At 36.9% G+C, this 16,902-nt stretch overlaps 1 protein-coding gene across 1 annotated transcript; it reads left to right on the top strand.

The window, feature by feature from the left end:
* The first annotated feature begins 891 nt into the window (after nucleotides 1-891).
* Nucleotides 892-7,695, top strand: LOC132316654 (receptor kinase-like protein Xa21). Its single transcript, XM_059815126.1, has 6 exons — nucleotides 892-1,093; nucleotides 2,034-2,396; nucleotides 2,769-2,872; nucleotides 4,035-4,109; nucleotides 6,555-7,134; nucleotides 7,316-7,695. The coding sequence occupies exons 1-6, from the start codon at nucleotides 892-894 to the stop codon at nucleotides 7,693-7,695; spliced, it is 1,704 nt and encodes a 567-aa protein (XP_059671109.1).
* The last annotated feature ends 9,207 nt before the right edge of the window (nucleotides 7,696-16,902 follow it).

The raw sequence follows: 16,902 nt of genomic DNA, 5'->3' as shown, positions 1-16,902 counted from the left end.
ATTCAACAACTTAAGTTGCAACATACCAAGAGAAATTGGCAACTTGACTATGCTCAAGGGTATGATTATGCAATATCTAATATCTATGAATATCAAGAAATTTGTGAATAAGTATAATTTGAAAATAGAATATTTTTGCAATATGAAGGGACAAGAACAAAAAGGAACCTGGGAAGTCCTTGAAGAAGATTTATAGATAAAGAATAGAAAGAGGAGTAAGGAAATCCTAGAAATAACATTAATGTTATATTTGGGAGCACTGAATTGGTATCTTTAATTTGGAATTAGAGTAAATTTAGTTCAAAATTTATACTAAACGTTCAAAATTTGTTGATGCAAATGACGTGGCTCAATTTTGGCGACCCACAATGGAGCAGATTGGGTCGCCAAAATGAGCCCAACGCTTAAAAGGCCACCATTAGACTTGCTCTAACACTCCATTCCATTTGATATTTAGGTTCAATAAATTGAGTTCTAGAAGATTGGAGCCCCAATATAACAATTAAGTGTATAGTTAATATTAAAAAACAAGGGCTACTAATATTTATTGCTATTTTTGTTCTGATTTGTTAGTCCTGTTTGTTTGTGTTGGTATAAACAACTTGGTAGGTATGATTTTAACCTCACATCCAACTCATACATCATATCATGTAATTATGTATTCATTACAAGCATATACTGATATAATAAGAGAGAAAATTATATATGTGTTGCTTTTGACAAATTTGCAGGTGTATTTCCATCAGAAATAGGTAATCTTCAACGTCTGGAAGTAATGAGCTTAATCAATAGCTCTCTAACAGGTCCATACCATCTTCAATCTTCAACATTTCTTCTTTGAAAATAATTGATTTAACAGACAATAGCCTATCTGGAAGTTTGCCTATAGACATGTGCAACAACCTTCCTAAACTTGGAGGACTTCATCTTTCTTCGAATCAGCTTAATGGGCAAATTCCATCCAATTTATGCAAATGCAGGGAGCTCCAAATTTTATCATTGTCATTGAATGGCTTTAATGGCAGCATACCTAGAGAAATTGGCAACCTAACTATGCTCAAGGAGTTATATCTTGGTAGAAACAACTTGAAAGGTATGCTTTTAAGTTCACATCTAACTCACGAGTTAGTAGTTTCAATATATACCTTTTTGTGGACAAGAAATTCCTTAAGCAGAAGTGAAAATTGATAAACTTGTGTAGGAGCTATTCTCCCATATTAGCTAATTGTTCAACCATATCATTCATAACACTAGCTAAATGTTTTATAAGTCTTTTATTTTCATTTTTATTTTCAATGAGCCGCATATGTGAGGATGTTGTTTTATTATTTACTTATATATGTCAATGTCGGATGTTCTAAATATACCTGAGAATCAAAACAAGGTATTCATATGATCATCATAACCCGCCCGGTACTCTTGTGCTTGGAAACACGGATATGGACATGGACACGGGTACAATACAGTACTAACATGGCTATATGACAAATCTTTAAAAAATAAGCCATAGATATGGCATTGATACGTCAAAAGAAATATATCTATTTTTATATATAATATTATTGAATATAATAATAAAAATAATAATAATAATTGTTTTTACTCATTTTATCCGTATAATCATTAATGAAATCATTATAAATTTGGAGCTTAGAGCTAGATCCTTGTTATTTTAGTGAATTTTATATTATTTTGTAACTAACCCATAATATATGTTAAGTTGCACTTATTTTCATCTTTTACAAAAAATAATTACAAAATCATCCCACCGTGTTTTGAAAGTGTTTAAAACATATCATTGCCTTGTCCGTGTTGTGTTACAGCTGTATCCAACCTCAAACATATTCAAATTTCAACAAACTTTTAGCTCTGTGTGTGTGTCTTATACCACCATAACACCCCTAGGTGAAGTGTCTATGCTTCTTAGCTCTTGTGTGACTAATTATTGTTATTACATAATTATATATTTGTTACAAGCATACTTGTATAACAAGGAAAAATTTATATATGTGTTGCTTTTGACAACTTTGTAGGTGTTATTCCATCAGAGATAGGTAATCTTCAAAGTTTGGAAGTAATGAACTTAATTGATAGCTCTCTAACTGGGTTCATCCCATCTTCAATCTTCAATATTTCTTCTCTGAGAATAATTAATTTCTCAAACAATAGCCTGTCTGGAAGTTTGCCTGTACATATGTGTAACCATCTCCTTAAACTTGGTGGACTTTATCTTTCTCGGAATCAGCTGAATAGGCAAATTCCATCTAATTTATACAAATGCAAGGAGCTCCAAGGTTTATCATTGTCAATCAGTAGCTTTAATGGCTGTATACCTAGAGAAATTGGCAACTTGACTAACCTCAAGGAATTATATCTTGATGAAAACAACTTGGAAGGTATAATTTTAAGTTCCCATCTAACTTAGAAGCTAGTTTTGATATATATTTTCTTGTTATATATAAAATGTGTTCTATATTTACTTGTAAGTATCAAAACTGTGAGTTGCGTGGTTTGCAAAAGTGGTGTGAAAAGTTTAATCCTAGATGAGAAAACTAGAGGATGTTGGTTATTTCTGAGCTGGGAGAGGTCTTAGACAGGGCTGCCCTCTTTCTCCTCTTTTGTGTACTTTAATTACTGATCATTTCTCAACTCTGATGCATGATAAAATTGTGGGAGGACAGATTCAGCTGTGTAATGTGGTTTAGAAAACTGGAATGTTGGTTTCTCATGCATTTTATGCTGATGACCTATTTATTATTGTGAAGTAGATATCTCTACTGCTAAGACAGTTGATGAGGTGCTTAAAAGGTTTCATATGGTATCTGAGCTTGAAGTGAACAAAGATAAGAGTTCCATCATATTTTCTAAGGCTGTCAGGGGGAGAAGAAGAATTTTACAGATTTTGCAAATGAAATAAGAAGCTTTTCCTATAAAATATCTTGGAATTACTCTAGTGAACAGAGTTTTGAAGAGTGTTGATTGCAAGGGATTATTTGATAAATTAAATGCAAGGTTGGATCACTAGAATACTATCAACCTTTCCCTTGCAGGTAGAATTGAGCTCCTTAGATCAGTTCTATATTCATTCTTATATCATTGGGTATTTGGTTTCAAAATACCCTGGGGATGTATTACTGCTTTGGAGAAAAAGTTTAAACACTTTTTATAGAGTGGTAAGTTAGACTCAAGAAAGATGTCCCAACTCAAATGGAGTCAAGTAACTCTCCCTTATACAGAAGGTGGCTTTAATCTATGCAGAATCTCTGACATTGATTTTGAAGCTAAGGTTTCAATTTATTGGGATTTTTTGAGGAACAAGGAGACTTTATCGGTGTAGTGGATGCATGCTAGATACTTACAACATCATAATTTTGGATGGTTTTACCAAAATCTCAAGACTCAAGTATTTGGAAATAGATTTTGGATACAAAAGACTTTATTCAAGAAAATGTGGTGTTCAAGATTGGAAATGGTGGATCCTTTAATATGTTATTTGATCCTTGGTGTGCAGGTTTGTCATTGGTTTAGAGATTTAGGGCAACTATGTTTAGAAATTTTGATAAACAGGTTACATCAACTACTTTTCTTGTTGATGGTGGATGGGTTTTACCTGTTTTTTTTTTTTCCCGAAACCTGCTGCTGTATTTGTTGTTAATATCATTCCAAAAACTGGTAACGATGAGATCTGTTGGATGCATGGTATGTTCAGTTTGAAGAATGCCTGGATAGCTTACGAGGCTAGAGGGCAAGTGGTTCAGTGGAAGGGTCTATGTTGGAAATATTGCAGACCAAGGATTTCTGTGGTTTTTGCAATTATCATGCATAACGAAAATCTTTCTTTTGTTAATTTATAGAGAAGGGGTTTTCATGGACCATCAGTATGTCATAACTGTTTTCAGGCTGAAGACAATAATTATTATTTATTCTGTACCTGTGTGTATGCTATTGAAGTCTGGCAGCAGATTGTTTTTTGGTTGAAAATTCCTGATCAAAAGTTCCGAGAGCTTAATTTGTTTATGGATTGGATGCTTCAGATTACACAGCCTAAGGGTTTTAAGTTCAAGTTGTTGAAAGGGTTCTTTGTTGCGTTTGTTTGGAAGATCTGGCTGGTGAGAAATTCCGTATTACATTGTGATACAAAAGTCTCCTCTGCTACTGCTGCAAATGATATAGTTTAGGAAGTTTTAAACTTCTTTTCTATTGGCCTTACTGATTTTCTAGCTCTTTTTGATGTGGTGCATGTAATGAAGCTTTGCTGGTGGAATTGTTGCTGATAGAAGCTTGGCTGCATTACTGGTTTGAGTTCAGCTAGAATGGAAGGTCATGACATAAGGTTTTATGTATTTTAACAAGAATTTTCAAGTGCAGCATTTGGTCTGTTTAAAGGTCTTTATAATGGGCTGAAAATTAGTTTTTAGTCTGTTTAGGTTTACTTTGCTGCGCTATGTAAATGGATTTAGTCCATTTACTTTTCTTTCTGCTGGAGAGTTCATCTCTTATTTGTAATTGTACTACTTTTCCTTTATATATAAATAAAAAACACACCATTTAGGAAAAAAAAACAAAAAAACAAAAAAAAAAAAGGAAAACTAGAGGAGGTTAATAAGTTTAGCTTTCTCTTTTGATTGATTTGTAATTAGATTATTTTAATTTTACTGGATTTAAACTAAACCAACACACAAAGCAATAAAAATAATGCAAGAAAATTAAATAAAGTTAGGAATTTAAATATAGTGACTCGTAAACATCATATTTGAGAATAGGTTAATACAAGTATAATAAAATGTTTTCAATAAATATATAAAAGTAGTGATACAAATTTGATTTTTTCCAATATTTGTGGTTTGTACTCCTTCCCAATTCAATCATACTCAATTAATCTCTTGTATAAAATTCTACCTAAATTTATACTATTACTAATTATTTATATTAACTAAAAATGAACATCATATAACTTTTTTCTTGTTTTGTCATACTCTATATTACAATCTCTTAGGTCCAAATAACCAATTCAATCAACGATAATTTTTGTACACAACAATAGTCACACCATGTGTGGGAATTATGGATAACTCATAAATGAATACCTTTTCAACTCTTATAGCGTAATGAATAATTTGTAAAACTCATAAAGCTTGATGAATAATGCCAGGGTGTTATGTTGTGAATGGCAGGTACTTTACCAGATGAGATTAGTTACCTTAGTCTTGAGATGTCTTTGGAAACAGCTTAATTGGAACCATTCCATTCAAAATGTTCAATGTGTCAACAATGAAAATCCTTAACCTAGGATTTAATCATTTTACAAGAAATCTTCCTTTTGACATGGGGTATTGGCTTCTGAATCTTGAAGAGGTTTATCTAATCATGAATAAACTCAGTGGAACAATCCCGAGCTCTATCTGTAATGTTTCTAAGCTAACTATCATTAGCATGAGCATGAACTCTTTCACTGGATCTATACCCAATACGCTTGGTAGTTTAAGACTCTTACGTAAGCTCTTCCTTCATACAAATAGTTTGACCAGGGAATCTTCTACTCCAGAGTTGAGAATTTTCTCTTGTTTAACAAATTGTTGACAATTGGAGGTATTGCGCATATCATTAAATCCATTCAACGACATTCTTCCAATTTCTTCATTTGGGAATTTATCTACTAGACTACAAGTGTTTGACGCATTTGGATGCAAAATTAAGGGTAAAATTCCTAGTGGAATCGGCAATTTGAGCAACTTGGTGATCTTGCTCTTAGGAAGGAACCATTTGAATGGACCTATTCCAAAAACTATAGATAGATTACAAAATCCGTACGTTTGCATCTTCAAAATAATAGATTGGAAAGACACATCCCAGATGAACTCTATTGGTTAGGAAAATTGGGAGATTTTTCTGTAAGTGATAATAAGCTAGATGGACAGATTTCAACATGCTTGGATGACCTTAAATCTCTAAGATGGCTCTACCTTGATTCCAACAAATTGACTTCCATGGTACTATCAAACTTGTGGAGCCTTGAAGACCTATTGGGTCTCAACCTATCCTCAAACTTTCTAACTAACGACCTACCTTTATATATCAGAAACTTGAAGGTCATAACACTAATTGACTTGTCAAGGAATCAGTTATCAGGTATCATCCCAAGCACCATCGGAGGAGCTCAGTCATTAGTTTTTCTTTCATTGTTCGACAATGAAATGTAAGGACCCATTCCTCAATCATTGGGCAACCTCATAAGCTTGGAATTATTGGATTTATCTCCTTGGAAGAACTCAGGTATCTCCAATATTTGAATGTCTTTCAATAGAATGCAAGGAGAAATTCCTAGTGGAGGACATCTCGCAAACTTTATAGATCGGTTGTTTATGCATAATGATGCACTCTGTGGTGAACACTGACTACAAGTTTCCCCGCGCAAAACCAACAAAAACGGGCAATTGATACCAAAAATTGTATCCCTGCTAAAATATATTTGACCCTCTATTGCATTATCAATTCTTGTTATGGTCCTCATAGTTTTGTTGATAGGATATCAAAAATAAAAGATCAAATTGCAGTCCAAGGCAGATTTGTCACCTCTAGCATGGAGAAAGTTTTCGTATCAAGAACTTTTACGAGCAACAGAAGCATTAAGTGAAACCAACCTTGTTGGCAAGGGAAGTTATGGTTCATTATATAAAGGAATGCTTTCTGATGGGATGACTATTGCAGTAAAGGTTTTCAATTTGCAGTTAGAAGGAGCTTTTAAGAGTTTTGATGTCGAGTGCGAAGTGTTGCGCAACATTCGGCATCGCAATCTAATTAAAATCATGAGCAGTTGCTGCAACATGGATTTCAAAGCATTGGTACTAGAGTACATGCCTAATGGGATCCTCGAGAATTGGTTGTATTCTCACAACTATTATTTGGACATCCTACAAAGATTAAACATAATGATAGATGTTGCATCAGCATTGAAACATTTACATCATGTTCATACAACACCTATTATTCACTGTGATTTAAAACCAAGTAATGTCCTTCTTGATGAAAACATGATTGCAAATGTTGCTGATTTTGGGATTGCAAAACTCTTAGGTGACGGGGATCTTATGGTTCAAACCATGACTTTGGCAACCATCGGGTATATGGCACCAGGTGATGTTCTATGTTCCATCTTAATTCATTTTTCAGCTTTTCCTATTTATTTTATGACCTTGCATTGTCCTTTTTCTTGTTTAGAATCTAATATTTTTATTTTTTTTATTTTTTTTCCAATAAGGTAAAGTCAATCTAGTTTCATTGTTGATTTTCTAATTAATGTTGATGTGGTGCGTAGAATATGGAATTGAAGGAAGAGTATTAACAAGATACGATGCCTATAGTTTTGGTGTCTTGTTGATGGAAACGTTTACAAGGAAGAAGCCAACTGATGAAATGTTTGCAGGAGAGCTGAGCTTGAAGCGTTGGGTGAACAAAGCGTTAGAGGGTTCCGTAATTGAAATTGTTGACACCAATCTGATAGGAAGAGATGACGAAAATTTCTTTGTTAAGGTGGAATGTGTATCGTTTATCTTTGGTTTGGTGATGGATTGTTCAAATGATTCAGCTGAAGGAAGGATCAATATGATTGATGCTTTGGCTAGACTCAAGAAAATCAAAACCTCTTTTGTAGCAAATATTGGTAGCGGCTTGAAAGATGGAAGCAATCAAGATTAACATGTATCATTTTTAGTAGTAATTTGTACTTCTCATATTTGTCTCTCTAATAATTTATATCCACTTGGAAACAAATTTTTATTGTCAAAATTTGCATTCTTAATTTAAACTCATTTTTGGGTCAATTCTTTTTCATTAGCTACTTCCAAAATGAAAAAAATATATCCCAATAACTCAACTTCCAGAATTTAATTTAATCTATAATCTTTAGACAGTTTTAAAATTACGGTTGGCAACTCCAATTCTCCTAACGAAATAAATCAACATGCCCGCAAAATCTAGTGATCATTATTTTACAAGAAAGAAAGAAAAATATTGCTAGTCCCATGCACATGATTTCTAGAAGAGTAATGATATTTAAGCCTTTCTGTCCAGAAATTACTTGCATATACCCTGGTAACTATCACGAACTACGCCTGAAGGTGCAAGAAACTGCTCTTTCTATTTGGAAAGTAATTTATTACACTTCAATTAATCTTTTCTTACACTCTCTCTCCTTCTATTTATATAAGTGTACACTTGCCCTAATTCCTCTCCCAAAATTCTCAATCTTGGGCATCCTTCCGTAGACCTAATCTTTGGGCTGTAGTGAATGGGAGTTCGTCCTGTGATGTTGAGGAGATTGGGCCTGGTTGGTCTTTCCAAAAAGTGGGTCAGTAGCCCAATAATCTTCTGGGCTGAGTGGACCGGCCCGAAGATGGTTCGGTCCACTTTCTGCCCCTTTAATCTCTCTCTCATTTATGAGAGTGAGATTACAAGGGGACATCATGATTGATGTGACGGCTCGAAGTAATGATGTGGGGAGGAAGACGGCTTGAACGGAGATCTGAACTTTGAAAACTGAAGCTTTATCATTACCCCGTGACGCTTTGGTCAACGTGACAGTATTCTATAAAATCACTGGTCTGCGCCTCCAAGCCTCTTTTTTGTCCTCTCCATCTCATATCAAAGCACTCCGTTCCCCCATTCTTCTCTGTCAGCGAGGAAATTATCTCCGGCGAACCTTTCTTAGAAGTTGCTCGTCTCCAACTTTCTACAGTGACTTTGTTGACTCCATTTCCTAAGGTTAGTTCCAATCTCTTCTTGTTTGTTAGAAAATTCTTTCCTCTTCTTCTTCTTTTTACATTCGAGTTTTCCTTCTGTCGTGGTCATGGTGAAAGACTTAGAGTCCATTCATGCAAAATACATGATCACCAATGATGTTCTCATTAAACGTTGTCCTAGGAATTTGAATATGAGGACTGGTGAAGGTCTCCTCCAAGGGGAGATCCTCTTTTCTTCTCTTTATCTAAATTTAATTAGATTCCCTCTGCATCCTTTCTTCTTTCTTGTCTGTAAAAAATTAACCTCTGCCCCCTTCAAGTAAATTGTAACTTCTTTAGGATCTTGTCAGTCCTTCTGGTCATGAATAATGACAGAAACCTAGAGCTTGATCTCCTGGACCTTCTCATTTGTTATAAGATCTGTAAAATTAGGCAGGAGGACATGTATTATCATCTCTTCCCTCTAGCCAAACGGTCAATCTATACAAACAAAACTGACTTTAAGAAGGGTTAGAAAAATGGCCTTATAGGGGTTAGAGGGGCCTAGCAAGCTCCAGCATCTAAAAACTTCCCCATCCTGACCGCCTTCAACGAGTGTTTTGTCCCCTTACATGTTAAATATAAAAAACATAAGAGTGAGTGCAAGTGTGAATTTGCCTCCCACGCTATTGTTCTTTCCTTCGCCATTCTCTGGGCATCCTTTATGATGCCTTGAGTTACGGTGTTTGCAGGTCTAGGCTTCGTATTTTGGAAGAAAAAGTGTGGACCAACATCCCTTCGTCTTTCGAAGTATATACCTTAGATGCTCTTGACAACATCTCCTTCCAAGGATTCTGTATGGATAAACTATAGATCCCATCATTCGGGAGGACGAGGGACAATCCTAGTGCTCCCAATGCTACACCTGCCCTTTCCCCAGCTTCTGGGTCTGCAAACCCTCCATGTGCTCAGGAATCTGACCAGGGGAAGGGGAAAGGGAAGGGACCCCAATCCGAGAGGGGTGCTGATTCTGATCTGGATGAAGTTCCCTTAGCCCAAAAGATCCAGAGTTCTGAAATGATAGGGCCAATGCACAGAAGGAGGTGTCCGCCTCAGCTGGCGCTATTGGCAGAGCAGAGGGGACCTCATCCAAGCCCTCGACGGTGATCCCATGGGCCCCTATGTTCATCTGAGCGGATAGATCGATGGTTACCCCCGGTGACACCATGTTTAAGCATGGTCCGACCGCTCTGTCTTACTACTCGCATATGTGGACTCTAGAGGATGTGAGGATTCAGAGGGAGATGTTCAGAAAAGACATATTCTCCTAGTTCCCCATTTCTGCCATGGAGGTATCCTGTCATTTAACTTATATTTATTTCTTATTTTCTTTTTTAACCACTCTAATTCTGTTTGGTTGACCTTGAGCATAATAACTTTTTTGTGTTTGCATACAGACCCTATTTGGGATGGTCACCATGCAGATGCATCTCGAGGTTGCAGACAAGAGGGTGCATAATCTCTCCAATGGGTACAGAGCTGTGACCCTTGACTTGAAGAAAGCTAACGCCCAGCAAGAATAGTTGGAGCTCCAGTTGGCTGCCCTGTAGAAGAAGAGGGATGATCTTCACAATGCTCTGGAGACTGAGCGGACTACTCGGACTGCCTTAGAGAAGAAAGCCTCAGATGACCGCATTACTCTCCTAGGCGTTATGAATAGAGTGGAAGGTGGGGTAAAGGCTTTATATGGCCATTTCTCTTGGGCTGGAGCCCTTCAATATGCCTAAGGGTATAGGGGTGGGTTCATTGACTACTCCCCCCTGAAGGACAGAGGAGGTCTTATGCTGACCCAGATGACTGTGACCGAGATCTTCATATTGACCCACTTGGCGAATACATCAATCCAGCTCCTAATCAGGCCAAACTGGTCTTCAGGGAATGCAAGGAGATAGTGACCTCTAGGGTCATCCCTTCCATTCTCGCTGTTCAGCCTCTGAACTCCTGCTCCCTCTACCACACATCTAGGGAATGAGACTCCACCGGCTCGTGCATCTGATAGTCAGGCTTAGACGCCTGAAGAGGTTGTTTACATTGACCCTCCATCCCGAGGGGATGAGGTGGTGGAGGACACTCGGGAGGATGTAAAATTAGCTCGGAAGGACGAGAGGGTTGAATAGGGACCAGTCATTTCTTGTTTTTGTTCTTTTTGAATCTAACTTTTCCTAGGCTGAAAATACCTTTTACTCTACCCTTTAACAAAAATATATGAATATCTTTTGGATTCCGTTTTGCTTTTCCTTTTACTTGCGAAATTCATAAGTGTTTGGCGTTCGGTTTACAAATATTACTTGCAAATTTTCATCTACTCATTTTCACAAGCGTCTGGCGTTCGGCTTGTAGTGCCACTTGCCACTAATTTGTATGAATTTGTACAAGTGCTTAGCGTTCGGCTTATAGCTCCTCTTGCCATTGACATGGGTAAGTTCTTGGCGCTCGGCTAAAATGCCACTTGCCATTGACTTAATTAAGTTCTTGACGCTCAGCTAAAATGCCACTTGCCATTGACTTAGTTATAACCTTTTCGTTGAATTCCAAAGTGCTAGGCGGTCGACTAATAGTGCCATTTGCCTCTCTCACTCCGAATTTTTCTTTGAATTTTCTAAGTGTTAGGCGATCGGCTAATAGTTCCACTTGCCTCTCTCACTTGGAATTCTTCTTTGAGTTTCCTAAGTGTAAGGCGGTCGGCTAATAGTGTCACTTGCCTCTCTCACTTGGAATTTTTCTTTGAGTTTCCTAAGTGTTAGGCGGTCGGCTAATAGTGCCACTAGTCACTCTCACTTGGAATTTTCTTGAGTTTCCTAAGTGTTAGGCAGTCGGCTAATAGTGCCACTTGCCTCTCTCACTTGGAATTTTTTGTTGAATTTCCTAAGTGTTAGGCGATTGGCTAATAGTTCCACTTGCCTTTCTCACTTGGAATTTTTTTTTGAATTTCCTAAGTGTTAGGCGATCGACTAATAGTGTCACTTGCCTATTTCACTTGGAATTTTTATGTACATGCATTCATCACGGTTGTGCTTTTGGAACTATAAGTATATGCTCCTATTGCTACTGTCACTTTTCTTAGCCAGGTAATTCTTAACCTAGGCTCTGATACCAAACTATCACGCCCCAAAATCTTAAATATATGAACTCTTGTCTCGTATTAAAATTTTGCTTGACTTTCTCTACACAACCACAACTTTACAAAAAAAAAAAAAAAAAATTAAATAAAGAAGTAGATGTAAATCACCCACTAATTTATTAAATCGGTACAACCATAATAATAATCGACCTTGTAAAAAAATAATCCATGACAACTGGACAAAACGAACTAAATCTCAATATATATCGTCATTCTTATAACAATGCGAAATTGAACTAAACCAAAGAATACGAAAAGCTAGCTAAAATCCATCACCATCATGTGATCCCATCACGTTCCTACTCAACGTGTACCTGAAATGTGATAATGGAGTGAGCTCACAAGCTTAGCAAGAAATGCTAAACACAATCATCGTTCAGCAAGCTAACCTTACCTTGTATTCCTATATATATAAGCAACTCAAATAAGTTCATTTTTCAAATGTGCATAACCTAGTTAAATATAAACTCAAATAAATAATCATCATTTATTTTTAATAAATATGCATATCTCACATGAGCCCTTGGCTCCCGTCCAATAAAGTGGTATGAATCGTAGTCCCTGACTACCAAAAACACATGTGTGGTTGGATTGTACGTCTACTCCCCAGATGATCCCTGATCACGTCCACACACTAAGGGCTCATTAGACCCACAACCATAATAAAAGGGTAGTGCACTCCCAAATAGGTAGGTCTCTGACCATACCCAAGAGTCATCATAGGGTCAGTCCCTGACTGCCCTCCGACTAATCCAAAATCATCATTATTAATTATGGTGAATTATGAGAGACATTATTAATTAATAATTTCAATTAATAAGTAATACACCCAAACACATTTTTAATTTAAAACAGAACCCTAAAGACCTAACTAGTGGAAGTACAAAATTTCTAGACATAGCCTAACCTTAGATACATGACCCTACAAAAATTTCAGAATTTATCTCTTAATAGTTTTTCCATACTCTCCCTTTTAGTGTTGAGAATTAATATTTTTTATAAGGTTTAATTTGGTAAACTTACCCAAAATAACATTTAAAATCTGGATTTTAACCAAAACTAGATTCATTATACAAAAATATAATATTCTGGAATTTAACACAATTTTTGAAATATTTAACATATTTTTCCTTAATTTTCTAATGTAAAACTATAAAAATAATAATAATAGTTAAATATATTATTTTAGTGCAATAAAACAACACACTATTCCTCACTCTCTGTTGCCGAGAGTAGTTGAATCATAAAACCCCAAAAAAATGAGTCTTCTACCCAAAATAGATTCATACATACACATAACTACCCAAACTGATATCATGCTTATTCAGTGGAAATTCTCACCATAGTTGATATGCCTAGCATGTGTAATCATAGATTCATACATACACATAAATATATATATTTATATTAAATAATATTAATTATATTATTCTTACATGAAGCTAAGGAATCAATGTATATTAATTATACATATACCAAAACACTGATAGATACATTTAGTCACCCAACACATTGCTACAAGCCTATAACAGTACAGCCAACTAAAATTCATATTTGCAAGATACTGAACCACTTTGGAATTTAAGACATGCTCATTTAAAATTGCTAATTTTTTTTACACATACAGTATACCATTCTGTTCATAATTGTTATTGAAATAAAATACCACAGTTCACAAACATGCTACAAAAATTTTCTTAAATCAAGAATTTAACCTCGGCAAGTCTCAACTGATTTCATTAATATAAATTCCTATTATATCAAATCTTTAATAATTATTTGCCTACCAAGTCACAAATATAATATAAGAGTACAAAGCAAGATTAACTTGCCTGGGGTAGTTAATTCTTCCTTCCTATGCGAATGTCCGATTAACGTTCCTTCCTTCGGCTACTGCAGAAAGGCACAACGTCAGATCACTCTCTCTGGATCTTCTTCCTCTCCCATTATCGTGCTAATATTTTTTTTATGAAAATAATGTAGTGAAGAGTTATAAAGATATATGGAGTCTAGTGAGATAATTTAGCAATTTAATTTTTTTTAAATTAAAATTACTTAACTAACTTTATCTCAATATCCCGTTTAAAATAAATCAGAGATAACAATTAAATAAAATAAAATAAACAAATATATGTATATATATATATTTACACGGGTCTTACATTCTACCCTCCTTGAAAGAAATTTTGTCCTCGAAATTTGCGTACCTTATTCGAATAGATGTGGGTACTTTTCCTTCATTTCTGACTCTAGCTCCCAAGTAGCCTCTCTCTTGTCCTGATGATTCCACTGCACCTTCACCAGAGGTATCTCTGCCCGCCTCTACTATTTCACCATACTGCCAACAATGCGAATAGGCGTCTCAATATAGGTTATATTAGGACGAATCTGGACCTCTATGTTGTCAATGGCCTGAGTTTCATCCCTTAAGCACCTCCTCAACATGGAGACATGGAAAACATCATGAACAGTAGATAGTCTGGGTGGTAAAGCCAATCTGTACGCCACCTCCCTAATCCTCTCTGTGATCTCAAAAGGTCCAATGAATCGAGGAGGTAGCTTCACTTTCTTCCTACCAATCTCATAACCTCCTTCATTGGTGATACTTTCAAGAACACCAAGTCTCCCACACTAAACTCCAAAGCTCGACGATGTCGATCTGCATAACTCTTTTGTCGACTCTGAGCTGTGTGAAGTCAATTTTGAATGATGGCAACCTTCTCTATAGTCTCTTGCACCAACTCTGGCCCCAAAAAACTACAATCACCAACCTCAGCCCAACATACAGGTGAATGACAAGGTCTACCATAAAGTGCCTCATACAGTGCCATGCCGATACTAGCCTGATAGCTGTTATTATAAGCGAACTCAACCAATGAAATATGATCCTCCTAACTGCCCCGAAAATCTAGCGCACAAGCACGAAACATATCCTCCAACACCTGAATGACCCTCTCAGACTAGCCATCAGTCAGAGGATGAAAAGCAGTACTCAAACTCAAAGGAATACTAAAAGCTGCATGGAAACTACTCCAAAATCGAGATGAAAAACGCAGATCACGATCTGAGACAATAGACATCGGTACTCCATGAAACTTAACTATGTCTCTGATATAGATCTTACACAATTCCTTTATAGTATCAGTAGCTCGAATGGGTAGAAAATGAGCTGATTTAGTTAATCGATCCACTATCACCCATACTATATCATAGTTATGTGTCAACCTCGGTAACCCCATAACAAAATCCATTGTCACATGCTCCCATTTCCACTCAGGCATGGGCAAAGGCTGTAATAGTCCTGCTGGTCTTTGGTGCTCAGCCTTCACTCGCTGACAAGTGAGACATCTAGATACAAACTCTGCCACTTCACGTTTCATGCCTTCCCACCAGAACTGCCTCTTAAGATTATGATACATCTTAGTGCCACCTGGGTGCACTGTGTACCTAGAGTGATGTGCCTCCTCTAAAATCTCTCTATTGAGGTCTGCTAAGTTTGGAACACATAGCCTACCTCGAAATCTAATACCACCATCAGCTCTATACGTCCAGTCGACATTACCTTCATCGTTAACAGCCTCAACTGCTTTGGTCTGTAACCTGTCATCCTGAGTTTGAGCATAAATGATCCGGCTGATCAAAGTAGGTCGTACAGTCAAACCACAAAGAAGAGCCCCTGTACTCTGAGAACTCGGCATGATAAAAAATTCTGCCAATGCCTCTAACATCATCCACTCCTGAATCATCATAAAGGCAACTAATCCTCTTGGTTTCTGACTCAAGGCATCTGCTACCACATTCGCCTTTCCAGGATAATACTAAAGGGTCATATCAAAATCCTTCATCTTCTCCATCCACCTCCGTTGCCTCATATTCAACTCCTTCTGAGTGTAGAAGTATTTGAGGCTTTTGTGATCAGAGAATAACTCAAATTCCTCGCCATACAAGTAATACCTCCACACCTTCAATGCAAGAACCACTGCTGCCAATTCTAGGTCATGTGTAGGGTAATTCTGCTCATATGGCTTAAGCTGCCTAGAGGCATACGCTATCACCTTATCATCTTGTATCAAAACACAACCAAGACCCTGATGTGATGCATCTGTGTAGGTCACAAATCTCTCACCATTAATAGGAATGGTAAGAACTGGTGTTGTAGCCAATCATGTCTTCAACTCCTCAAATGCCTGCTCACAGCGGTGATCCCAAACAAATTTCACATCCTTCCGAGTCAAATGGGTCAATAGTGCAGCAATCTTGGAGAAACCCTTAATGAAGAGCCTATAGTATCTTGCCAGTCCCAAGAAGCTACAAATCTCAGTGATATTAGTAGGCCGTTTCCAACTCATTACAGCCTCCACCTTAGTAGAATCCACTGAAACTCCATACTTAGAGTTCACATGCCCCAAAAACTGAATCTGTTCCTGCCAAAAGTCACATTTCTCAAACTTAGCATAGAGTTGATGCTCACGCAAAGTTTGAAGTGTAATGCTCAAGTGCCTCTCATGCTCCTCCTTAGTCTTGGAATATATCAGAAAGTCATCAACAAATACCACAACAAACTGATCCAAGTAAGGTCGAAACACTCAGTTCATCAAATCCATAAAAGCTGCCGGAGCGTTAGTCAACCCAAAAGGCATGACTAAGAACTCATAGAGGCCATAACGAGTCCTGAAGGCAGTTTTAGGAATATCTTCCTCCCTAATCCTCAACTGATGGTAACTAGTCCTCAAGTCAATCTTAGAGAACAACTGTGCCCCTCTGAGTTGATCAGACAGATCATCAATGCGTGGCAATGGGTACTTGTTCTTAAAAGTGACCTTATTCAGCGCACGGTAGTCAACACATAAGCGAAGTGACCCATCCTTCTTCTTGACAAATAGAACAGGTGCTCCCCAAGGTGATGTGCTAAGTCGAATAAACCCTCGATCTTGTAACTCTTGAGTCTGCTTCTTCAACTCACTCAATTCAACTGGCGCCATTCTGTAGGGTGCCCTAGAGATA

This window comes from Cornus florida, unplaced genomic scaffold (assembly GCF_030987335.1).
Source record: "Cornus florida cultivar Cherokee Brave unplaced genomic scaffold, ASM3098733v1 CherokeeBrave_3.0.0_Hap2_Chr07, whole genome shotgun sequence".
In the NCBI taxonomy this organism is placed as follows: Eukaryota; Viridiplantae; Streptophyta; class Magnoliopsida; order Cornales; family Cornaceae; genus Cornus; species Cornus florida.
Note: the sequence above shows the minus strand (reverse complement) of the source record. Positions and strands in the feature narration are given on the sequence as shown.

What these genes read in the sequence shown, in the direction of transcription:
- LOC132316654 (XM_059815126.1), top strand. Translation starts at nt 892, where the DNA reads ATGTGCAACAACCTTCCTAAACTTGGAGGACTTCATCTTTCTTCGAAT. An exon ending in TGGTAGAAACAACTTGAAAG is followed by an intron (nt 1,094 to 2,033) that starts GTATGCTTTTAA and finishes ACAACTTTGTAG; the next exon opens with GTGTTATTCCATCAGAGATA. An exon ending in CCATCATATTTTCTAAGGCT is followed by an intron (nt 2,873 to 4,034) that starts GTCAGGGGGAGA and finishes TGGATGCTTCAG; the next exon opens with ATTACACAGCCTAAGGGTTT.